This window comes from Drosophila grimshawi, unplaced genomic scaffold, assembly GCF_018153295.1.
Source record: "Drosophila grimshawi isolate 15287-2541.00 unplaced genomic scaffold, ASM1815329v1 contig_1006, whole genome shotgun sequence".
Lineage (NCBI taxonomy): Eukaryota > Metazoa > Arthropoda > Insecta > Diptera > Drosophilidae > Drosophila > Drosophila grimshawi.
In genome coordinates this window covers 240994-266701 of record NW_025062489.1, presented here as the reverse complement: position 1 = coordinate 266701, position 25708 = coordinate 240994, and the positions used below count along the sequence as shown (strand labels likewise).

At 37.8% G+C, this 25708-nt stretch overlaps 2 protein-coding genes across 4 annotated transcripts in view; both read left to right on the top strand.

Annotated features, from left to right (window-relative positions):
• The first annotated feature begins 38 nt into the window (after positions 1–38).
• LOC6565009 (probable tubulin beta chain CG32396) lies at positions 39–1931 on the top strand. The gene is made up of 2 exons (XM_001990882.3): positions 39–305; positions 562–1931. Exons 1-2 carry the CDS (start codon positions 249–251, stop codon positions 1873–1875), a joined length of 1371 nt encoding a protein of 456 aa, XP_001990918.1. The 5' UTR covers positions 39–248; the 3' UTR covers positions 1876–1931.
• Positions 1932–4028: 2097 nt separating this feature from the next.
• LOC6565001 (death-associated protein kinase related) overlaps positions 4029–25708 on the top strand; it is a 64410-nt gene continuing 42730 nt past the window's right edge. Inside the window, exons 1-2 of one of the 3 annotated variants that reach the window (XM_001990881.2) lie at positions 4029–4129; positions 5013–5338. In XM_001990881.2, the coding sequence (XP_001990917.1) occupies positions 5208–5338 (131 nt within the window). In that variant the 5' untranslated portion in view covers positions 4029–4129; positions 5013–5207. Of the gene's footprint in view, positions 4150–4965; positions 5339–25708 lie in introns of those variants that run through there. The other 2 variants (XM_032738096.1, XM_032738097.2) reach the window with 2 other exon arrangements.

Here is a 25708-nt window from a genome sequence, read left to right as displayed (position 1 = left end):
GCTCGTTTTGTCCGGATCATGTGCCGTAGATACTTGTTTCGACACAATCGAAGGTGGCGACAGAGAATTATTTCTTTGGGTCTTATTTTATGCCTATATATTTGAAGCGAGTACAGCATGCAGAATATTTAGGCATTTTGAGTAATCAAATCCCATACCCCACTTTCGGCCGCCACAAGGATTTTAAATTCTGGTATTATTGAAAATAAACATAAGCAAATAAGCTATAGCCACGGAAGACATAAGAAATGCGGGAGATATTGACACTGCAGATTGGCGGAGCTGGCAATGCCATTGGCGATGCGGTAAGTATCTGACCACACACAGAGAGAGAGGGAGAGAGTGCGAAAGATAAAGACAGATGTGACATCTGATTTTTGGAAATAACCGAAAAACAATCAGGCTTATAGTATACATTTAGGCAGTATATACATATGTATCAGAGAACAGCTGCGGTTTGCAATAATACTGACCCTACACAATTTAAATATAATTATAAATTTGAAATGCTTTGTCTGCATCATTTGCGATCTCTGATTTGGTTTCTTTGGTTATTTGCAGTTCTGGCATCTGATATCGCATGAGCATGGCGTGGATTATGGATCGGGTCGATTCGACGGCACCAGTCCGCTGCAACTGGACCGGATCAGTGTGTTCTTTAATGCGACCGTCAGCAAGCGTTTCTATGCACGCACCATCATCATCGACACGGAGGCTAGCACCATACAGCGTTTGAGTTCGAGCAGTCACCTGTATCGTCCGGAAAACTTTGTGGCCGGTTCGGAGAGTTCGGGCAATAACTATGCCCGTGGCTACCATACGGATGGCGCCGAAATTCTCGATCAAGTGCTAGAGAGTACGCGACGCGAAGTGGAATCATTGGATTCACTGCAGGGATTTCAGTTGCTCCACTCGATTGGTGGTGGCACCGGTTCGGGTCTGACGTCACTGATCATGGAGGCACTGGTCGAGCAGTATCCGGATAATTTACTATGCAACTATGTGACCATACCATCGCCGAATCTATCACAAGTCATTGTGGAACCATACAATGCACTGCTCAGCATACCGGCGCTGGTGAACAACTCGCATTTGACCTTTTGCCTGGACAATGAGGCACTTTTTCAGATCTGCAATCGCAATCTGAAGATTCCAATGTCTGGGTATGAGCACATCAATCACATTGTCGCCCTCACCATGTCCGGCCTAACAACCTGTCTGCGTTTCCCCGGCCAATTGAATGCCGGTCTGCGCAAGATCTATGTGAATATGGTGCCCTTTCCCCACCTACATTTCCTCATACCGGGCTTTGCGCCGCTGGGCTCGTGCAAGGAGCAACAATTTAGCAAGGGTACCGTCGCTGAGCTGGTGCAACAGATCTTCTCCAGCAACAATCTGCTGTGCGCCATCGATTTGCGCAAGGGCAAACTGCTAACGGCTGCCGGTATCTTCCGTGGACGGATGTCACCACGCGAAGTCGACCAACTGATGACGGGCGTGCGCAACAAGAATCTGAACAACTTTGTCGACTGGATACCGAATAACATAAAAACGGCCATCTGTGATATTCCGCCACGCGGCCTGAAGATGTCCGCCACATTCATTGGCAATACGACAGCGATACAGACGTTGTTCAAGCGATTGCTGGATTTGTCCAGCATCATGTTGCGCCGCAAAGCCCATCTCCATTGGTACACTGGCGAAGGCATGGAGGAGCACGAGTTTATCGCCGCCCAGGAAGAGCTGCTGGCCATCATCGATGAGTATCGGGCCAGTGGCCGTGACGACGGCGATACGAGAGACTCCGGCAAGCGGGACAGCGATGATGAGATATCGTCACGAACGGGCCCAAAATGCCAATATTGCACCAATTGAAACTCCGGGATTGCATTTGCTAATGCTGCTGTCAAATAAAATGTGTCTATTTTCAATTCTCTGTCGCTTAGGTCAAATGCCTGATCTGCTAAACTTGAAAGACTGCCAGGCAATTTCCAATCCCATTCCCATACCCATACCAATTTCAATTCCAATTTCAATCGCAATTGCAATGCGACATTTTGTCAATGATGCAGTACATCAGCTATTTATAGCCGGGCAAAGATCATTTTGGCGTTTTGAGTTCAGCATATTGAGCGAAGGGAGCACCTTATACCGATACCGATACTTATTAGCAAACTTGGCAGCATCATTACTAGTGACATTCAATGTCGCATGTAGTTTCTTGTATGGCAAGTAGCATCATTTTTGCATATCATTTGGAATATCTTTACTCATATACCTCTAGTCGGGGGGATCTCTCGACTCGACATTCTCTTTGACATTCTCTATTTGAGATAATAAGACTAAGAAAACTAAAATTCGCAGTATTGAGCTCTCAAGAATTGCTCATGTTTATTTGAACGCAATTGGAAGCTGGATCCATCTTCATCGAGTGTTTCATCAAAAGTATGCTTCGGTTACGATATGATATAAAAATCAACGAATTTGAAATGATAATTAACCAGTTTGGTTTTGAAAAATATGTTTATTAATATTAAGTTGACGAGGACGCAGAGGCGTGAACTGTGAACTAACTAATAAATATTTTTCTTTAAAAGTTATAAACATATAAAATAAATTTCATTTATCATTTATTTGAAATATTGAATTCAGATATTTGGCGTCTTAGCTTTTATTGTATTGTATTGTTCCGATTATAAAAATTACATTTTTAGCATATTATATATAAATATGTACTTTAATATACTATATTAAATACTACACTAAGCAAATATTTAAGAAAACATCTTCGAAAGTTATTAAAATAATAATTAACAACAAATAGATTCAGTTTAGCTTGAATGAAAAATACTCGAGCATATTTTCCTTGATATCAGCTAAAAAAAAATAATGCTGTTAAAATGCTCAGCTTGTACATAGTATGTATGTATGTACATATGTATAATTATATTTTCATCGGTTGGCTCTGGGCAGAGCTGCAAAGCAAATTGCGCGCCTATTAATAAAAATGCATAAATAATGAAGCAAATGAGACTAATGTGCCCCGGCTGCTGATGCCGAATGCTGAATTCTGAATGCTAATGTTAATGCTGTTTCTGTTTCTGAGGCTGTTTCTTTGGCTGCAAAGGTTTTTGCACTTGGTTTTTTGGCTATTTTTGTGCGGCGCATTCCTGAAATACCGGCGTCGCCGGTTTTTGTTCCCGTTCTCCGCGTTGAGCCCGGCAATGAGCGTCCAATGATTAAAATACACACTCGGCTGCTGGGCAGCCAGGCCTTGGTGACACACCAATAGACCAAGGGGGAGGGGAGGTTGGCGATAGGTGCTGCTCATGAAAATGCAGCACAAGTGGAGCAAGCACACACACACACACACACGCATACAGCATACATAAATTGAATATGTATAAATATAAACATAATGCAAATGCAAATGTCTAAATTAAGATTTTATAGGCGGCGCCACAGCACTAAAGGGCCCGGTTGCCAAACGCCCATTGCGTGTCAAGACTCCGTCAAGTGCGTAGCGCCGTGATTGCTTCATTTTCCAATTTGAATTTGCTATAATTTTTTGTTTCAAATTTTTTAGTCGTAACCGCGGCCGTGGGCGGTCAAAACGCAGTGTTGATATTTCAAAATTCGAGCAGACAAAATTACAGCAGGTTGGCACGCATGCGTTCATACTTTTTGAATCTATCGTTATTGCAATGTCAGCTGTTGGTGCTAGCTAATCTGAATAGCGCAATTTTAAGCTTAACAGTTGCTGAAGTTTGTGCGAATTTGGTTTGATCAACTTTTAAATAATATATAGGATGAATGTTTTTTATATACGTTGTATTAAACATTGCTAAAATTATTGTTTTCCTTTCCTTTTTGTTGTTTGTGGTCAAACACTTCACAAAGTACAATCGCCAACAGCTTAACAGTTCGAAATCGATGTATTGCTGTGTGGCAAAGCAGCGTCTTAACAGCTGCTAAATATTTATTATCGATAATACGCGCCATTCCAACCAATTTATCATCGATAATTTAGAAGCAAAAACAAAGCCGAACGAGGCGGACGTGTTGTAATTCGTTGTCGCCTAGTGAATGTGTGCTGGGTTTGTGATTTTTGTTATCCGCGATTTACGAGGTGACTACTACTTACCACAAGTGTGTTTGTTTGTATGTGTGTGTGTTCGTGTGTATGTGTCGCACAAACAAGTACAAATTCAAATCATTTTACAAATCGAATGCGCGCTGCAAAAACTTTTTTTCTGCCCGCTTCGAGAGTTGAAATAAATTAAAATATTTAAACAAAAAAAAGCAGTCTGCGTAAGCAGTAAATTTATTTACTTCGTTTTTTGTTTCTCTTTTTTTTTGTGTGTTTTTAAGTGCAAAGTTGGTTACACACACACATGCAAACAAAGCCGAAGTTGAGCAGAACACAACAGTGCGCGACGGCATACACCAATACAAGGAGCGTTGGGCATATACATACACAGAGATACAGACACAGATACAGCGGCAGCATTGACAAATTAAAGTGAAACGAGTTGTGTGTGTTATTGTGTGAAATTTTTGTGCGTGTGCCGCGCGTTCATTTAAAATTTAAATGCTCTCAACATGTCAAGCAACAAACCAACAACAACAGCAAACAAAAAAAAAATAATTAAAAAGTACAAACAGCTAAAGAGACAAAAACAGCAAAGAAATTTCCGTGGCTGATTGTTGTTTTTGTTGTCACTGCATTGTTTAGCAGCATCCCTATTGCTGTCACGTTCCAACTCACAGGCTGTTGCATATGCCGACGTTGGCAGCGCAGTTCAAAAGGGCTCTGGAATTTCTCGACTGCTGCTACTACTACTGCAGTCAGTGTGACCAAAGCTTTGCAAAGCTTTGCGCGTGCGGCTGTTGTTTTTGCTGTTGTCGTTTTTGTTGTTTACATTTAGTTCTCTTCTTCTTTGTTATGTTTGCCAAACATATTTTTTTTGTTTTTTTTTTTATCTCATTGTTGTTCTTTGTATGTGCCACAGTTTTAATTTCTCGCCGTCGTCTTAACACATCCGAAATACCTTGCTCCTCAAAGCATTAAACAAATTTTAAACCAAACAAAAGAAAAGCCCACAACGCAACAGAAGACAAAAATCTAAAAAAAAAAAAACCAATATAAAAACACAGACAGCGAGAGAGAGAGAGAGGGAGAGAGGCAGCTGCAGCAGCTTTGAAACATGTTTACCGAGGAGGGCATCTTTCCCATAGGCGATGGACTGCTGGACGTTGATGCTGAGCGCTTGAAGGGATTACTTGTGTCGCATGACATCAATGATATCTACGAGGTGGAACAGACGCCGTTTGCCAGGTGAGTGAGTGAGTGAGAAACAGAAACCGGAGCACAAAACGTGTTTTCCTCTTCTTTGACGACGACTGCCTCGAAAAGTTGCCAAAAACAAAAAAAAAGCGAAAACTGCGGCGTCGATTGCGGCTGTGTCTGCAACATGTCCAAGCTGTGAGCACAAAAATGCTTAAAGAAAGTCAGTCAGCAGTGAGCAGTCAGTAGTTGTGTATGTATTTCTTCTTTTTTTCTCCTTTTTTTGTGGTTGGAAACTGATATCTTCTGCGCAAGCGCAGCAGCAGCGAGTCGAAAAAACTTGTTTTTATTTTTAAGTGCACAGTCTGGCAGCTCAGTGAGCGTGTGTGTGTGTGTGTGATGGAGCTTCTACCGCGTTGGGCATACTCTCTTGCGCAGCTTGTTGTTGTTGTACATATTTGTTACTATCTTTTGCCTGCCCTTATATCAACATCACAGAGCAGCTGTTCCCGTTTGCCGCCGTCAACTGACCTCGGCTTCATTTTACATTAAATTCGCCTCCGTCTTGCATTTTGTCCAATGCTCTTGCTCGCTCGCATTGCTGCATTGTTGCTGCCTCTGCGCTGCCCTTAGTCTGGCTACCTTTTCTGCTAGATTTGCATTTTTGCTTGGATGTTGTTTTATTTTTAATTTTTTTTTCCTTCATTATAATTTGTTTTGCATTTCGCTTTGTCTTTTCCGTTTTCCGTTCAGTTCGCTCATTAGTTTTTATCTGTCCTCTCCCTCTACCACCCCCTTCAACTTGAATTTCCATAAATGCTTCCCTTGCGCAGCTTCCTTATTGCTGCTTCACCTCGCCTCTCTCTACAACTATTTTGACAGCTGTAAGTTAAGTGGGACAGAGAGAGAGAGGGCGAAAGGTGCTAGATTACCACTTGAGACGACGCCTGTCCATGTCATCTCTTCTTATTCTTCTTCTTGTTCTTTACAACTACTCAGCACAGTCTGCACTGTGCACATCTCGAAAAACAATCGAAGAAGCAACTCAAGTGGACTTCTTCTCACTGGTTGTGAAGGTCGTTCGATTCGCTTTGCTTCGTTTCGATGCAAGTTGCAAGCTGCAAATCGCGCTTTGCATAAAGTTACACATCATTGCCAGCGATCTTTGAAATACCCTGTAACCGCTAAAATATATTCTTGCGCACCAAGATGTGTACACAATGTAAGGCATTCTGTATTTCTGTAACATACATTTGCATAAATTCATGATACCCGTTCACTTTTTAAACAGTTTTGTTTTTATAGAAATACAAACAGTCATCTGCGTTTATCGGCAGCTCGTGCGGCTTTTATAGCTGCACTGATAAGCACACAAACAATTTAATCAGCTATCGATGAGTTGGTCTCGTAAGCCAAACACGAAATGTGAACAACGAATTGAGCACACACATACATACAAAACTACAAGCACACACACACACATATCACAATCTTTTTTTTCTCACACTTACCTCGTCTGATAGTCTTATCATTTCGTTCCGATTGCCTTCCAATATAGTAAAAACACAGGTGCAAATATAAATGAAAAATCTATGGATATGGTATAGTGATCGTTCAGTAATTAGGATATTTTAATCATTTTAAATAACCATTTATTATCGTCCCGTGATTAAAATTAACAGTGTTTGCAAGTTTCAGATTTTAATAAAAACTCAAATATTATTTTGGCTGAAAGTATAATTTTGAACACTGATTAGTCAGTAGGCGATTTAGTTTTTGAAACAGCTGTGTCGTACTTTTAGTATTTAGTATTTGTTAATTACATTAAACAGCTGCGAGTAAATTGATAATTGTGCAATACTACTAGTATTTGCATAAATTACACATACACACACACATAAATGTGTCCATATGTATGCATATTATTATGAATGTTACAAGAACCGTTAATAATCGGACATTGCATTCCATAACTGATAATAATAAACAGACAAGTCAAGTCATAGTCAACAGTAATTATGTAGGACTTTTTTCAGTCTGCTTACATACACACACATTCATATGGTACATGTGTATTTGCACTTTCCCGATTCGTTGTGGTTGCTTCCAGTTCCAGTTTTATATAATTTCACTTGCATTCAATTTAATTTCGACTGTTTATCAGTGTTCTGCCCAGCGGCCAACAAATTCTGACGGTTTTTCGTTTTTTTTTATTTATTTATTGTTTTCATTTTTCACGATTCTTTTTCATAAGTATTACTTTTTGTGGTGTTGCTTATAAAAAAAAATAGTAAAATAAAAAATAAACAAACAAAAAAGAAATATTCGTTTGGGCTACGATTGTTTTTGCTAAAATGTCGTGTTTATTATGTTCGTATTTTTTTCTTTTTGTTTTGTCGATCTCCAACCTATGGGCCAACTGATTGTATCACTTTTTATGGCATTTATATTGCCTTTTCTGCAGATAAGCAGAAGAGAGAAGGTTTTTGTTTGTTTCTTTCGTTTTTGTATACTTCGCATTCAGCGAAATTATATTAGCCAAGTTTGCGTTCAAGTTTTGCCTTAAACTTTTTGCGGTGAAACGGCAAAATGGATCAAAAATGGTACAGATAAAGAATATGCAATATGCGCGATTAGCGAATAATGAAGACAATGAAGTAGCAACAGAAGAAGGAGAACATGGTGATAAAAATTATGATATATATACATACACACATATATGTATATATTAGCGACAATGCGAATGCGAATACGAAAACGATAATAAATGCGGCAGTGGCTCTTTTAGAGCGATAGTTTAAAGCGGAAATGTTTTGGGCAGAGTTGCGAAAACAAAAGATTAACCGACAGATTTGTGGCATGATCCACACATGTTTGTATGCCAACATCAACAGTTAACAGGAAAATGCCTAATACGCCACGTGGCGTGAATATGATTAGAAAATGTGTGTGTGCGATGAAAATATTTGCTAGTTAACTCGATTTATGAACAAGTACAGCTAATAATTACAATATTCAACAAAACAATAAATTATCCATAGAAATTGATAAAGCAGAATCGAAATGTCTATAAACTCTCGAAAGTAATCTAAACATTTCAATACAAAAACCACTTTCGTCTTAGCAAGCTTTTCTTTTATTTATTCAAAAAAATTTTAAAATTACAAATTAATGTATATTAAATTAAAAATGAATTATTAAATCAATACGTAAACAAGAGAGAACCGGTGATACCGACTGCGAAACAATTTGATACCTTAAGTTATATCAGCTGATAACAGGTAGCAAAGAACATGGTGGGTGTAGCAAAGATATCACAATCATTGAAGAAGATTTTTAATAATCTACCGTCCAAGTTTGCCTTTCAAATTGCGGTAGATGTAGGCTTTTGGGGCTTTTGGGGGCGGCAGTGGGCGTGGTCGAAAAAAAAGTGTTGGAAGAGTTTCCTAGTAACGGGAGTAGGCGTGGCTGAACAAAATTATAGACAAGGATCCTAATAATCTTCCTTCCAAGTTTGGTAGCTGTAGCTCTTAAATTGCAGGAGATACCGACTTTGGAGAATTTTGGGGACCGGAGTTTGCGTTGCCAAAAAAAAATGTAGGACGACGATCTTAGTAATCTACATTTAAGTTTCGTAACTATAACTATATCTTAAATTGCGGGACATATAGGCTTTTATCGTTTTGGGGGCGCATTTGGCCTTGGCTGAAAATTTTTTCTGTATTTTTTAAGGAATAGCAATAGCAATATACCTTTTAAATTTGGTCACTCTACCTTTGAAATAGTGTGAGATATATGGCTTTATCAATTTACACCAATGTATCGGTGTATCGGTTTGTATCCATCTCTTAGGGAAGCTACCGAACATATATTCAAAATGTTGTGACTAGCTTACGAGTTCTAGAAGATATGCGTATTTGATTACTAGGGTCGAAGTTCTTGGGGTCGGCGGGTGTGGGTGTGGTCTTAAAATATGTCTCTTTGGCTATTATGGGGGCAAGTGTGGGCATGGCTATACAAATTTTGTATCGATTTTTATAGGCGGTAATACACCTACCAAATTTAACGGCTCTGACTCAAAGCTGTGGAAGATATAACCATTTGAAATTTTTATAGCCGAAGGGCGGCGTGGTGGCATATGCCGATGTTTGAAGGACATCGCCAACAACCAACCAAATTTTGTGACTAGCTTTAAAATTGTGGGAAATATGTAACTCTATCGAATTGCGATTATCGATTTCCTAGCCTCCTAATGCTATATCCACACTCCAATTTTTACACGTTTGACGCGGGCACAGACTAGTATATGTTCCAAGTTTTAAGTCTCTATCTCTAAGGGTGTCGAAAAATTTGGTTTCATTATCCTGCCGGTATCTAAGTATAAAAATAAAGTAAAGTCTATAATATATTTGTAAGTATTAATATGTAAAATGCTCCTTGGATTAGGTAAACCATAAAAAAAAAACCCAATTTTGCCCAATAATGGTTAAACGTTATAATTTAGTAAAAAATAATACAAATTTAAGAAAGGAGAAATGGAGTATATAAAGTAAAAATAGGTAAAACTCTGGGTTAAAGCCACGCAAGGCAAAGTGAAGGACCTGCTTCTAGCTTCTAGCTTCGATCTTGGTATTGTGAAGTTTTCAAAATTAAGACTAGTTTGGACCGAGGATACATAGAGATCAACGCTTCCTTTGAGGTAATCGAAACGAAATTGCTGTAATAAAATATTCAATATGGGTACATTAATCGAAACATGTCTTTAACATATTGCTCTCTCATATTTAACATACTCATTATTCTTTCGCATTTGTTGTGCACACATACACATATATATATCCGCACACATATATATAACTAAATAATGTCTAGGCCGCTGAACGACAATGCCCACAGTCAATGGACATATGCCCACTTCGTGACATATCTTGGAGAGTGCTCATCTAACAATAATATCAAACTGAAATCAATTTATAAATACACAAAAAGCTCAAAAAGTGAGAGAGAGAGAGAGGCATTTAGATTTACGGGGGAGGAAGAAGCTAAAACTGGTTTTGTCGACTTTTCGTTTTTTTGATTTTGTCTGCCTCTGTTAACAGGCTCTTGAGGGCTGCAAATTAGGAGGGCCCATAGTGGGAGCTGTGACACTCTCCCTCCTCTCTCTCTCTCCGCCTTTGACTCGAGAGATGCGATGCGATCTATTGTAAGCGGATACTACTCAAATTGTGTTTTTTTTATTATTTCTGTGAACACCCGGCGGCAGGCATCGAAGATTACCAAACGAATCCACTTTCGCCAGCGAGGGTTGAATGACGTTAGCTGAAGCGTGGGCGGCTGTGAACCTCGCCCACGCACAAATTTGTTTGCCACGCAACACCCCAAAAAAACATTAAGACAGAGAGAGAGAGAGAGAGACGCTTACACCCACACACTTACACCACATGCTCGCACTGCGAATGCGTCACATTTTGTGGCGCGAACAATACATATATATATATATAATGGGGGGTGTTAGTTGTATATTTGGTGACTGGGTTAACCTACTCCTTGAGTGACGTACGTATACGTATTTTATTTTTTGAGGTTAGGTCTGTGTAGATTTCGGGCATTATATACATATACCGACAGATAGACGGCTAATTGACTTGTAATGTTGTATAAAACAACATACCCTATTAAAATGGGCATTATGCAAGCGGGAGCTATGCGCCTCATTTCCAATTGATATCCGGCTAGTAACATACAATGGAAGGAAAAAAACAACAACAAGCAATCAAATATAAACTGACCGCAACTGGACAATATGTCAAGTCAAAGTCGTGCTCGTACCAATATCCAAAAAAAAAAATCTCAAAAATTACCTGTGCTACGGTTAAGTGTTCAACACTGCTTTATTTGTTCGACTGTCAATTTTTGTTGCCATTTTTCTTCTTTTTTTTGCCACATAAATTGGAGCATAATCAAACGTCAACTGCGGGCCACCAACACAATCCAAACGGGCAACAAGCGCTCAGTGAATATTTCAATACATCATTCATTCAAAATCCAATTCCGAAACAAACTAAACTCTGTGGTCTCTCAATTGATTGACGTTTACAATTGTCAAATGTTACATTTTGCTTTGTGGTTGTTGTGGGTCTTTTTTTTTTAGCCAGTTTTGCAACATGCGTGTGCGTGTGTGTATGTGTTGTGTGGTCATTAGTGTAATGAATTGTCAGTGATATTAGTCAGCGAGTGTATTACGAGCAATACAAGCCCAATTTGACTTGACTTGACTTCAGACATTTTGCAATGGACAAAACATTTCAAATAAGGGCCCGATCTTTTTTTTATTTCTTGACTTGCCGAAAATTGTATTATATAAAATATACGTCTTAAACATTAGATTACAATTAGGATATCTGATTTGCATTGATAAAACTAACAGAAATCGATAAAATGATATAGTTAGATAAGGCTAATATCCACTTAAAAATTACTTTAACTAGCAACTTGAATTGTTTTCTTAAACTATTTTCTAGAATATCTACATAATACAGAACTGGAATGTAAGTTCTCGTATAGCATACACAAATCAAGTTTAATTAATTTTATCGATAAAACTTCAAATTTGGAATTTTGGTGTTCGTAATCCACACAAAGCTCAGATCCATAACTTAATGCGTTTCGGATATATCAATATAAATCGTTTTCAAATAGCCAAAGGCCACAATAAAAATATCTGTTGCTAAGCATTTTTACTTCTCTTTTTGGACCCGAGCAGGGATCAATGTGATCTGCTTCTTCTTTTTATTGCCAATATAACATAGCCAAATTCGATAACTTATTGACTTTACTGAGGTATTCCAGTTTCATTCCTTTGCATTTTTCTTGGAGTTTTGTGACCTAACGATTGTACCACCTTTCAGCTAAATTCCATCTGCATCTGCCAATCTGCAACGTTTTTGTCATTTACACATATGTACATATATTCATTTAGAGGTTTAATTTGCCATCTGCATTCGCATTCGCGTTCCAATCCGTATTCGAAATGGTATTCACATTTGTTTTTATTGAAACAAGAAAATGAAAAACCCATCCACATTCCACCCCGCAACACGCACTCCTTATTCCACCCCATAAAGCGCATTCCACACAACCCAACATTCCAACCCAACATTTACATTCACACTTACACTCACATTCGTATTTGTTTATTTGTTAGGGCCAACTGCTAAGCAAATAAGCAGCACGCGTGCGTTTATAAACGCGATCGCGTCTTTGTCGCGTTTTGCTTATGCGAGTGTGTAGGTGTGTGCGTGTCTGTTTGTGTGAGTGGTTTGTAGCAAATTTTATGACCACTTTTGGGCATTAATGCTTACACGTGTGTGTGTGTTTACAACACGCTTGCCTCTTGCGCTCAATTTTAACTACCCCATTTGATCGCCTTCTGGAGCTCCTCTGCCATTTTTGTTCACCAGATTAATTGCTATTTGGCAAATGAATACAGAGCTGCCTGTTTTTTTATATTTAATTTATTCTTATTATCGATTGTTGTTTTTCGTGTGAGGTGATTAAAAAAATATTTCCTATTTTTGTCAATAAACAAAGCTCAAAACCAAAAAATGACTATAGATGGCAAAATACATGTCAAGTAATTAAGCATCAAAATTGAAAAAAAAGAAAAATGTGTTTTTGTTATTTTTTTTAACGCGATGAGAACGGCAGCAAACAATAAAACGGCAAATTTGCGCGACGCAGCATGAAGAAAGTGCAATCAGCAATTGTTGTTGCAGCTGTGGCAGCTTATTAAGTGGCATGCAGAGTTATCAGAAACAACAACAGCAGCAGCAACAACAAATACGAAATATCGCTACTGCTTATCAAAATGTAAACAGTTCCTTGTTGTTCACCGCATTATGATGCTGGTTAGCTGATTGTTGCGTGCTGCTTGCTGTTGCCCGACCACTCCCTTCCCATTCCCCCAACTGTTTTCAATTTGTTTGACCACATCTACCGGTCTCCAGCGCTATAATGGCCAATGCCGCTGTTTAGGACAGGTCAGCAACCCTGCCGAAAATTTGCAGCTTTCAGCAAATAATATTCCGTGTGTGTGTGCTTTTTAATGTATTTTTGTTTTCTTGGTAGCCTCCATCAACCGCCCTCCCTGCCAGCAGCTTGTTCTCCTTGTCTCCACCCCAAATAAATATTTATTTGTTGGTGGTTTTTGAGTGTTATGTTATGTTGTTGTGCATTGAACTTATTTTGCGCTCGTAAAATGCTGAAAAATGTTCCCTGCTTACACAGCACAGCACCCTCCCCTCCATACACACACAAACTTCACCCGTTGTAATCAATGCAGCTACGTTTAACGACCCACGTAGAGGGGACAATTGACAGCTTCATTCAAACTATGGTTAAATGAGACGTCAACACGGACACACGAACACGAACATATTAGTTAAACTAAGAAAACTGTACTGTGAATGTGAAAAAAATATTCAATGAATTCAGAGTAGAATTTGTATAGGAAATCATGTTTAACATCTTTCTAGTTCGTTTCTTATTGATTCAACTGTGACTCTATTACCCAAACAAAACAAAAAGAAAGAATGCTTAAGTCGAGAGAGCATCAATAGGAGGTATCTCCTAACCCAAATTTTTTCCTAATTCAAATTTTGAATTATTAGTTTGAATTCTGCTGCTTGCCTTATTTTTTAAATAGTATTTCCATTTGAATTTTTTCGTTTTCGATATAAGCTCGATGTGATGATCACCTTTAACCTTTGTGTATTATTATTGCTGAGTGTGTGTGTGTACGTGTGTGAGTGTGCGTGAGTGAGGGTTTTGTTAGTCAAGGCCACAAGGCAAGCGAGATTAATCCACCGGCCATGCCAAAACCACAGAGTCCCATTTGCTCAGCTAATTTGCTTATGATGAGCGCATATTGGCAGAGGCTGGCCTAAGGGAAGTTGTGGAGTGGACACAGGGAGTGTGTGTGGGAAAAGGGGGGAGATGTATGCTATAAACTGTTGCGCAGTGGCCTTGAAATCCACAAATGAAACTCTTCGTCGTCGGGGTTACAGACTGTAAATGAAGCCGTTAATGCTTGAACGGAAGTGCTGCAAAGTTGATGCTGCCTGGAGTTTTTTGCCATCTATCTACCATCTATTTCGGGATGCGTTTTATTTTTATAGCATTTTTTAATGGCATTTGTGTGTTTCTGTTTTTTTTTTTTCTTTTTTTTTTTGCAGCCATGTGGCCACATGGTGAAATGTGATGGCTTCTGCTAGATTCATTTCGTTTCGTTTCAAATTAAATAACATTTCGATTGCACATTTCCGCCCATGAAGTTAAGACAGAGGTTTCTGACACACATGGCCAAATGCATTCAATCAAAACAAACAAAACCAAAAAAAAAAAATCATATCTTTGTTCATGTTATGGGTCTTAAGGTCGCTTCTTGTTTTGTTCAAGTTTATATCGTTTAACGTTTACTTGATGTGCTGTTACGCAGTGGAATTTTATCTTGGCAAAACAGTCAGAAAAAATAATGAGGCTAAGGTGTGTCCCCGCTGCCCCCGCCCCCTTTCGCTGTTGGCAACACAATGTTGGGTGGTTCACCAAAATGCCTCCGATAAGATAACAACGATGTTCTACGTATTTGCCAAGTCCACAGTAAACCCTAACTGTCCCCCCTTTCCAGCACTGTTACTGGAACTATATGCACCCCTTTCTCACCCTTGAGGTTTTTGGTCTATTTGACACGTACATCGCTCGTGATTATATACAATCATATACATATTTACATATTTATGTATGTGATACATATATATAGAACATTCCCTTTTTTTCCGTTTCGTTTTTTTTTTTATATTTTGCATATCACAAATACAATATAGCTTCCTGAGCGGTGACGCATTTTAAAAAATTCACATTACAGCTGTCATTCAATAAAGCAGCAATATTATAGCCGAAACTTGTAAGCAATAACAAATAGCAGCGCAGAAAAGTATGGATAAAAAGAATAATGTATCGACGAATCCAACCGGTTTATCTTTAGAATACTTTACTTCACGAGTAGCGAGTGACGAAAGGTCTCCTAACAATATACATGAAGTAAAATGTTTGTCGTTATTATCAAAACTATTATAGTTATACAGCCAGAAGCGAACATCGAACCAGTAAGCAATCGAACTTAATAACGAGTATGCGTATAACAACAACGAGTAAAGTAGTGATCTTGTAGTTTAATGTTGGAAACGAGTTAGGTTAAAACTATCTCACATAAGTGCAGCGTGTAAATTTCGATTGGCATACCTCGACCATTAAATAAGCTTTAAAGCATCTTCAAAACTTGGTAGAAGTAGCTTTAAGAGTATGGGAGATATTTTTGAGAGGAAGTGTGCGTAGCCAGTAATATTTTGAAGAATGTTAGCAATAATCAAATTAGGTGACTTGCTGAACAGCCCGCAGCAGCAATCGATTTACCAGACTTAATTTTTGGCGACGGATATCAACCTCTCGCGCTAAGGGCTATCGAAAAAAGGCATATATGTATATCTGAGTGTGTGTGAAAATGTGAAAATAACTGCAATAGACGACGACAACAACATACAGTTAGTCTCGGGTCAACATGGGTTAAAGCCGTCTGGATAATGACAACGACACAATATGCACAACTACAACTGCAGCTACAAGCAGCAGTAATTTTACTTCAAATCTTGCCTGTCGCCCAACAGCCTCCTAAGTATAGGGGCGGCGCAAACAATGTCACGTTTTTTTTCGTCTTGCTTCTTTGTTTTTCTGTGTTGGTTTATGGGCAGTGGTTACAGTTAGCTGGCAAACATCAAACGTCCTGTCTGTGGTTGCATTCATAGCAACGATCACAAAAAATATATTTTTTTGAATACATGGATTTTTATAAGGCAATTATTGCTCGAAAAATATTCAATATTTATTTGCATTTCAAATAACTGAACAACTCGAATTTCGTCGATCAACTAAAAAGTGATTATGCAAAATATATAAATATTTTGTTGTTGTTTAATTGAGATATTAAGAGTTTGATCAAATATCGACTTATTTTTACCTAATTATTAACTTGGATATTATGACTTAAACATATTAGCATGGGAATATTATAATATATTCACTAATATACAAGCAAGAGCGGCTATTTTTTGCATGCCGAAGATTGCATACCCTTAGTCCAGAAATTGAAATATTATTATTATTATATTTTCAGCTTTTTAAGCTAATTTAGATTTAACTGTGATTATTACACATTTGTGCATATTATATTGTTTCAGGGAGGGTGACATGCTCACAATACAACTCAAAATATATATTATACAATGTTTGTGTATATAATTTTCTTTGCACTGTACACTTGCAACAGTAGATTGCCAGAATGATGAAAGACAAATCAAATTTCAACAATGTTGTCGTCAAACATCAGCTGAACTTTGCACTTGACACGTTTCTAATCAGTGCGCACTTTGAGAGATAAGAGCGTCAATTTGGCATTGCCTTGAATAAAACATACCGTAACATTATAGAAACTACAACCACAACAACCTGTTACATCGCTATAAAAAAAATTGTACAGGTCCACATAATCAAGCGATTAATCGGTTAATCAACTGATACTGACAAACACCAAAGCACATTTTGCCGAGCTTAATGAGCTAAATTTCATACTATATATTTGTATGCTCATTAAAGTGTTCAAATAAGGCTAACATAGAAGTTGTGCAATAGCATGCCACACCTAGAAGAAGATAAAGGATATTTTTGTTTTGCCTTCCTTGTATTTTCAATAGAACTCTCGACTAGCATATGACAGTATCATGCGGCAAGTCAGTTTATTACCAATTTTCTATACTCTTACAAAAAATGTATAAACAACAAAACTCTACGATTTTAGATAATGATCTCGCAGATCTGATAAGATGGCAAAGTAGATTTTGCTAAGTCCAGAATTTATTTAAGTGCTCTCTCTAAAGTCTAGACTCCAAACATTAACTGATATATGCTCACAGGGTATTTCGTAGTCGGTTGCTTTCGATTGAAGCAGATTTGCGGACTTGTTGCTTTTGTTGTGAAAGCTGCGCTTCGCACTCACCCAAATTGACAGCCAAAAATGGCCAACGCACGGGAAAAAAGTTGACAAAAACGGGACACCAGAAACAACAACACCAACATCAACATAAACAGCAACAACAGTAAAATATAAAATATAACACATGTGTTGTGTGTGTGACGCATACACAGCAACTACGTTATTGTCGCCATTGTCGTTGGCTTTTTGAGAACATTATTTCCGTAGAATTAATTACCAAAGCGTTTTCTTCTCTCTGTTGTTAATGCTGCCGTTTTAGTCAGAGCAGCAACAACAACATCAAACGCTACATTACAAAACCGAGAATCAAACTGAGCCGCCTGCAATGCCAAATCGCTTGGCATTGCCATTGACAACCGCAAACGTGTTACACAAAGAAAGCGGCACAATAAGAAACGGACAAAGCGAGCGGGTGTGAGTTTGCAGTAGTAGTAGGAAGAGGGATTGGAGGGGTGTGGTTTGGTTGTTGCGGCCTTGAAGACTCAAACGTTGCAAATGCAGTTAATGGATTACAAGTGCGGTTTTAATCGTTCATTAACTTGTTTTCCTTCACTCACTTCTTGGCCGCAATGCACATCAGTCATTCACTTTCTAGTCGAAAGCCATTACAGCGTGGAACAAATTCGCGTTATTCTGTTTTAGTTTTTAAGCGGATTACATTATATTATTGTTGCAATTGTTTATTCAATTTTTATTCTGTTCTCATTCCCTATGCAATTTTTTCCCACCAGCAGAGACAAAATAAATTGCTTGGTTGTTTTTCAATTTTTATACTTTGGTACAGAAGCTATCATTGTACGATATATTGATTTTGTGCAATGTTCGTCATGCTGTCTGTTCGTCTGTACGAACGCAATTTTTTTTTTTACCCTTAGAGATAGGACTTGAAACTTGGAACATATACTGGTCTGTGCCCACGTCAGACAAAGTGTCAAAATTGTGTTACGTTCGCTAAAGGACTAGGAAATCGATTAAATCGATAAAGCCACATATATCTCACAATTAAAGGCTAAAGTCAAATTTAGTTGTTAGGTTGTTGGCCCCACCGCGCCGCCCCTTAAAATTTTAAATGGCTATATCTTCCACAATTTTTGAGTTAGAGCCGTCAAAGTTGGTAGGTATATTTCCGGTATCCGTATCTAAGAAATTATAACTAATTGTATGGCCAGGGCCACGCTTGCGCCCATAATCGCCAAAGCCGACATTTCGGAAATTGTAAATCGATAAATCCGCATATTTCCACTATTTTGAACATAGAGTGACTAAAATTGGATGGTCATTTATATTTATATATTGATAACCTCCTTCAAACTGTTCTTTGCTACCTGTTATCAGCTGGTATCACGACTGCAACGTTTTCTGTTGTTTTTATTTATTTTTGTTTTATACAATTTATTACATATCTAAGCATGTGAGTATATATATATTTTTTATTTGAGCTGGCATTTTAGCATATGTAGTTTTGCATACCAGACATGGTCGACAAAGAGAAGCGTTGGGCTTGATGTTGTAGGAGATGGAAGGTTGTGTGGAAGCGGTTTGTGGTGGTGGTGGAAGTTTAGTCAAGGCAATGTTGGCGTTGCAACAAAATAAATTCATTCGTGCGACAGAAATACTCTCTGAAAAATAATTTAAATAAATTGTTTGCTTTATTCAACGGTTTTCAATTAATACATATATGTAATTAACATGATTCTTCTCTACAATAACAATAGTAATTCAATTTAAAAAAGTATGTATTTATGTAGACATATAAATACACTTGCTTAAATACTTGTGTTGTTAGTTAAATTTAATTATTTGTATAATTTCGCCTGGAAATTATTTAGTATTTGTTTAAATAATCAATATATATTCAGTAATTCAGTAAAATTTAAATTACTTTTAGTAGATTTTCAATTTTACAAGTAAGTAGAAATTGAAGAATTACTTAATATATATTCCCAAATCATAGAGATGATGTGTACAGCAAGTTATTATCGATAGTTGGGGTGGTATATGAGGAAAGAAGGGTATCTGCATATTCTGCATTGTCCCGCATGCACTCACATTATGCACTATAAACGCTGCGGCATGTCAAGTACTCAAGTGCGCAGAGAGCAAAGGAGCTATATAGCAGCAGGCTCTAATCGAAAAAGAAAGAGAGTGAGGTGGGGTGTTGAAGGAATAAAAATGTGTATGCATATGTTTAAATTGCCCAACCTGCCCCGCGCCCAAAGGAATATAACAGCCAGCAGAAAGAAAGAGAATTAAATGGGCACCAAAGGAATGAGGTTTCGCCAACCAATACGATCCGATATGAATTCGAATTCAGAATCAGAGCCAAAGACATAGCTACAGCCAAAACCAGAACCCCAGACCACAAGAAGAAACCACAAAATGCGACGATCAATGCCATCGTTACAGCGATCTGGCAACGAGGTCGTCATTGCTGTCAAGGTCGTTTGCCAAGCGCTGCATTGAGCCGAGCGAGTGAAACTTTAGCAAATTGGTCGGAGACTCTGCTGCTGCAGCTGCGATGCATCCAAGCCGAACAGAACTCTGTCTCTCTCTCTCTCTCTCTCTCTCTCTCTTGCAGTGCTTTACTAATTAGCACAAAATAAAATTAAAAAAAAATGTTTAAAAAAACAACTAACCCAAAAATATTCGTATTCGTCTTTAAATTTAAAGACATCCATCTTGTTAAATCACTTGCTTCAATTTTTTTGCGTCGTTTACTCTTCTGTTTTTTTTTTATTGATGTGTTGTTGTTTCTTGCATAATTTGCACGCTTCACAGATTTACACTAAGGGAGGTTCATGAACTCTTCCCGAACAGCGTAATGTGCTGTACTCTCAACCCTTTTGTTTACCTGCATCAAGACATCTAACAAAAACCTTTGACAATCGCACGGACAGAGGCATCAGTTCAATAACCGATGACTGCTGTGACAAGTGTGTGTCTGTGTGATTGACAGATAGCAGTATGCCTTAGTTAAACAAATTGTAAAAATATGTATCCGAAAACAACTTTAAGGAATGTAAATCGATGTATTTGAAATTCCTTCAATTGAAATCTTGACACTTATATGTATAAAACTAACGAATAAGATCTGTTTTTTTTTTTTTTTTTTGACAAACAGAAGATTACATAGCCTTGCAAGACCTCAACCTGCCTACGTCTTTCTCGAGAAACTTCTCTTTCGACCGATTGTTTCCATGTCAGCTTTATGACCACTATGGTTCATTCGTTTAGCTCTGAAATACAGCAAAATGGCGGATTTATTCTAGCGAAAGTGTAAAAATTTACAGGATTATATAGGTTCAGTTTTGGGAGTGATAAGTTTCAATGTTATCTTTGACATGCATTTCTAAACAGTTTCTAATGCCAAAATATAGCTTTAAAGATTTTGTTCTGAATTTAAATTCATGGATTAATATAAACTATTTGTTAGCACAACTTCATCACCAGCTTTTGTAGTTAGTTGTAAATCTTTCAACGGTCTCAATTACTTACACATACAAAGAGCAATTGTATTTGGGACTTGATGACTGTTTTTGTTGATTTTTTTTTTTAGTTTTTGGAGGCTGTTTGTTGTTGACTTAAAGTCATTAAATGGCATTTATTATTATCCTTAGTTGCATTAGTTACGGTCCGAAGGTCGACACTTTTGTTGAACGATTTTATTTTTGTGGAAGCGCTTTAAAAGCTAATTAATTTAACGACAACAACAACCACAATGAGAACAATAATAGGCTCACAAGCTAATTGGTTTTTAATTATTAAAATTTATTGATTTTTAATTTATGTGCGAAGCTCAACACAACAAGCAAATGCCTTGAACTCGTGAACTTACAACTGAAGCGGCAAGTGAACAATTTGCGAACGTCTCTATTTCTACCCTGTTAATGTATAGAAAGGATTTGTTCAATTCATGGCCAATGGCATTGCGTTTTGGCTTAAACCAAACCAAAACTTTACTTCAAGCCTTTAGGACACTAGTTGGCTAGTTAACTACATGGACGGCCTTTGTGCGTAGTATTTATAGTCACAGCGTATATAGAGGAGTAGCGCTGTCGGTGGGTGGTAGGCAGCTTATGTTTGGGTCCGTTGTTGTTTGTTTTTGGCTTTTGCATAAATTAAAACTTGATTATTATTATCAGTGATATTATTAGTAGCCGTGTATGCATTTGATGCTGAAACAAAGCGGCCAACTTAAATATCCATATAAGCTGGCGTTTATTTTTAAATGTACAATTCTGCAACCATAGAATATTGTTGATTGAAATCACATCGCTGTATCGCAAGCCGCTGATCGTTGATGTTGCCAAAGTCGAGTTTTACGGTTTTGATTTTTTTTGTTTTTGGTACGGTTACAACGCAGAACGGTTCAACAAACTTGCATGGCACTGAAAATTTTGACATTGAACTTCTGATTGTAAGTAATTTTCCACCAAACGAACAAACCGAAAACAAAACGTTTTGACAATTGTCACGCATTATTAACCAAAAAAAGAAAACAGTTATGCTCAAAGTTGTTGTTTGTTGAATTTTTATATTTGCTATTTTTGCAATGAGAAGCTCTTTAAAAAGTCCAATGTCTTAAAGCTTATGGTGAGGGGGGAGGTGGCTTAGAATAACTGACATGCGGCTTGGTATGACTTGACAAGTCATTGACTGACAGCTAACAAAATCAATCAACGGCATCAACCAGCAACACGCACGCACATACAACGTACCAAGGGCCAGCGAGTCAAGAAATTTTAAGGTCAAAGAAATTACAAACTGATGGATCGATCGCTGCAACTATTTATCATCAATATGATGATAATCATCATCATCAATGCAACATATTTTTCTATCAATTGTCATTGAAAGTTTCCTCGAGTTCGAGTTCGAGTTAAAAGCATGTCCGAAGGGCCTTTTGACTTCTATGTAAACTTCAGCTTCAACTTCAAGTCGAAAGTCGAACTTCAATTGCTCAATAGTTGGAGGCTAAATTATTTACCGTTTGCTGGCTATTTATTTATTTACTTGCTGTCAGTTAAGTTTTTGTACCTTTTTTTCCATGACTTCTCTTCTTGATTTTTACTTATTTTGTTGTTTGTTATGTTAAGAATTTTCCTATTCACTAACTAACTGGGTTGTTGTTATTATTGTTATTATTACTGTTATTGCTGTTTGTAGAAAGTGCTCACAATTTGTCTTGCACACATCGACACAGATATTATCTATGTATGTGTGTGTGTGTGTGTGTATGTGTCTATGCTATAAAGTTAAGTTCAAAGTGCTTTAAAGTGCTTTGACTTCCCACAGTCATTTCCACAGTATTTTTTTGTTTTGTCTTTCGTTCTTTTGCTGACTTCTTCCAACTAACTTTCCAGCCTTTAACTGACTTTCATGTTTTGGGCTGTGTTGGGCTTTCTGCCGGTTCTTTAGAACTCGTACATCATCTTTTATGCATTTGCCGCTTTGCTGATCTTTGGCTCCAGTCAGTCAAGCAGTCAACCCGTCACTGAGTTAGTCAGTCGGCTGCTGTTTACACAGCTTGTGCATGCACACTCTTGTAAAATTATGCAAGGCCCTTGATGTCAGCTCAGTTAATTTCAGTTCAGCTTAATGCCTGAGAATTATTCTTTCTTGGTCAAAACGGTCATACAAATGGCAAAATAAGCGTCAAGCCTACATGAAATATGTGCCCTCACTTACCGATATAATGGGTCGATTCCAGAGCTACCATTGCCACATCGATACTTTTCAGTGCATCCGCGATAGTATCCTATGTATCAAAGTAAAGGTCTAACAGAAATCAATTTAAAAGGTGCAACCAAGGAAACATCGACTTGGTGGCAATATAATCTTTCATTCACGCTAGTTAAGGTTACATTAGCTTAATCATTGAATACAGCTCACGCGAACAAATACATGCACATAAATATGTATACAAGCAGTCTGACACACTTCCCTAAGCGTCCTAAAGCTTCATCCAAGATATAATAACGTCAAAAACAGAACAGGCCCAGACGGAGAGCACTGAGCTCCTCTGATCACTGCTCTCTGATCTGGCGATCTATCGCACCTCCTACATGGTAAATAACAATAAAAACACCAACAACAACAACCAACCAACAATTGAAATAGTGTTCAGCATACATTTCGCTCGACAAAAATTGAACAGCGAAGACATACATTTTCAGCGTTGAGAACGTAATTAAAGCGAACTGTGAACGAGTTTCAAAAGGCGAACATAAAAGTCAAATATGTGCACAGAGCCGCCAAGAGAACAGACAAATGCACAGAGACACTAAAATAGGCACAGACACAGATACAGATACATATACAGATGCAGATACAGATACAGCTGTATATATACTGATATACTTATATACAATAGTCGCAGCTAAAGATACTTCTCCTGAATTCGAACGCTTGGCATTTGGCTGTTGATCATGCAGCAGCAGTTGAGACAGTTTTGAAAAAGAAAAAAAAAGAATTTTAACGAAAAATTCTTAGAAGAAAAAAAAACTAAAGGAACGTTTTGTCAACTCAGCAAATAAATGTTCTCAGATCAAGTTTAAATGCTAGCCATTTGTACTATGCCATAACGGCGCTCAAATTACAGAGGCTAGCTGGCAATTTGAGACTGAAGACCAGTTAACTTGATTTTAAGATTAAAAATGTTTTTAATCCAGCTCTGAATCGTTCCTAGTTCAAATGCAAATAATCGTATGAAAATACACATCTTTTTGTCAAATTACCAAACAAAGCAATATATATATCTGTCCGTCTGTTTGTATGAACACGCTGATCTCAGAGACTATAAGAGCTAGACACAAATTAGAATATAGGTTCTCGTTTACCCGGCGTAGATCAAGTTTGCTTTATTTGATCGATAACAGTCTCCATTTCTCAAATATCGATACATTTCCATTTCCGATAGCAATAAATGCTACAATTTTAAAGACAGAATCTAATTCTAATTCTAATTAATACATAATATGCAAATGCATATTATTGATCAACTGCCCAAGTAACATCAATATTGAAAATATATTCTCAAATTGATCTCATTTCTATCAACACCCGCAAGTATTTTCTGTATGAATAAATATGCGAGCGAATGTGTAAGAAAGAAATGGCATGATATGCAGATTGCTCACATTTTGGTGCAAAACTTTTGAAAGGAAAATTTGCCAATAAAACTAGATTATATTTAACAACTGCGTTCAGGGTATATCATAGCGAGCTCACTCGACTACAGCACTCATACTCGTTTAATATAATATTTTATTAATGCTTATATAAGAAATTGTAATTATAGTAATAACTGGAAATTAATACTAAGAAAGTATACAATATTTGTCCTCTTCGAAAAATTCAATACATCCCGATAAATCGATTATCAATATTATTGAAATAGAAACCACATTTAACACTCTCATCCAAAGAAGCTTACATCAATATCAATCAAAATGTTGTTTGCTGTTTATGTGTTGCAAAAGTTCAGCTTCCGTAAGGTCAGTTAGTCGAACGGTGTGTTGTTATTGTTATTGTTTTGGTGACTTGTATCCGGCTGCCTTGCGGCCACATTTAAAACTACAACTGTCACATTAACTTTGATGAGCTGCGATCCCAGAGATACAAGATCTGCGTGTAAGAGCAGCAGCAGCTGAAAGTAATCGCTGGCTGGAAACTCGAGAGTGTGCGGCGAGCAAAAATCGAAAGAAATTAACTTTCACCGGCAACCAACAAGCCGGCGGCGGCGACAAAAAAAACGCGCCAGCAAAATGCGACATTCGAATGCGTATTAGAAGTCATCATCAAAAACATCATTGGAATTGGTAACCCCCTCGGTTTTTGTTTATCGATCGGTTTGAGTTATGATTGTTCACATACACACATACTTGCTCGCACAAGCACACACACAGTAGTCACCATACGCAATGTAATTGGCCATAAAGAACAAAGATGTGTGTGTAGCAAGTGAATGGCGCTACCCAAAACACCCCAACCACAAGACTCAGCACTGTAATCTTAGAAAGTTTTGATATGCAGCTCTCCCCTCCCCTCTATACTCGCACACTAAATATGTACATACGTAGGAAATCGAATACTACGCAAGTGAGTGGCGAGCAAGCGCCAGTAAGCAGTAAGTGAAGGTTTTCCATACCAATATGGCAATGAACTTTGCCACTCGGCTGCCCCTTCGAATGGATCATCAGACGCACGTTTTGCTAATGGCCGGCCAGATAGCAAGCGAGCAAGCTCCGCTTATTAGTACTCGCTTAAAATTTCTCTTTTTTTTTGCATTCGCTATGTCATCGAATCTTGTGCTGTTG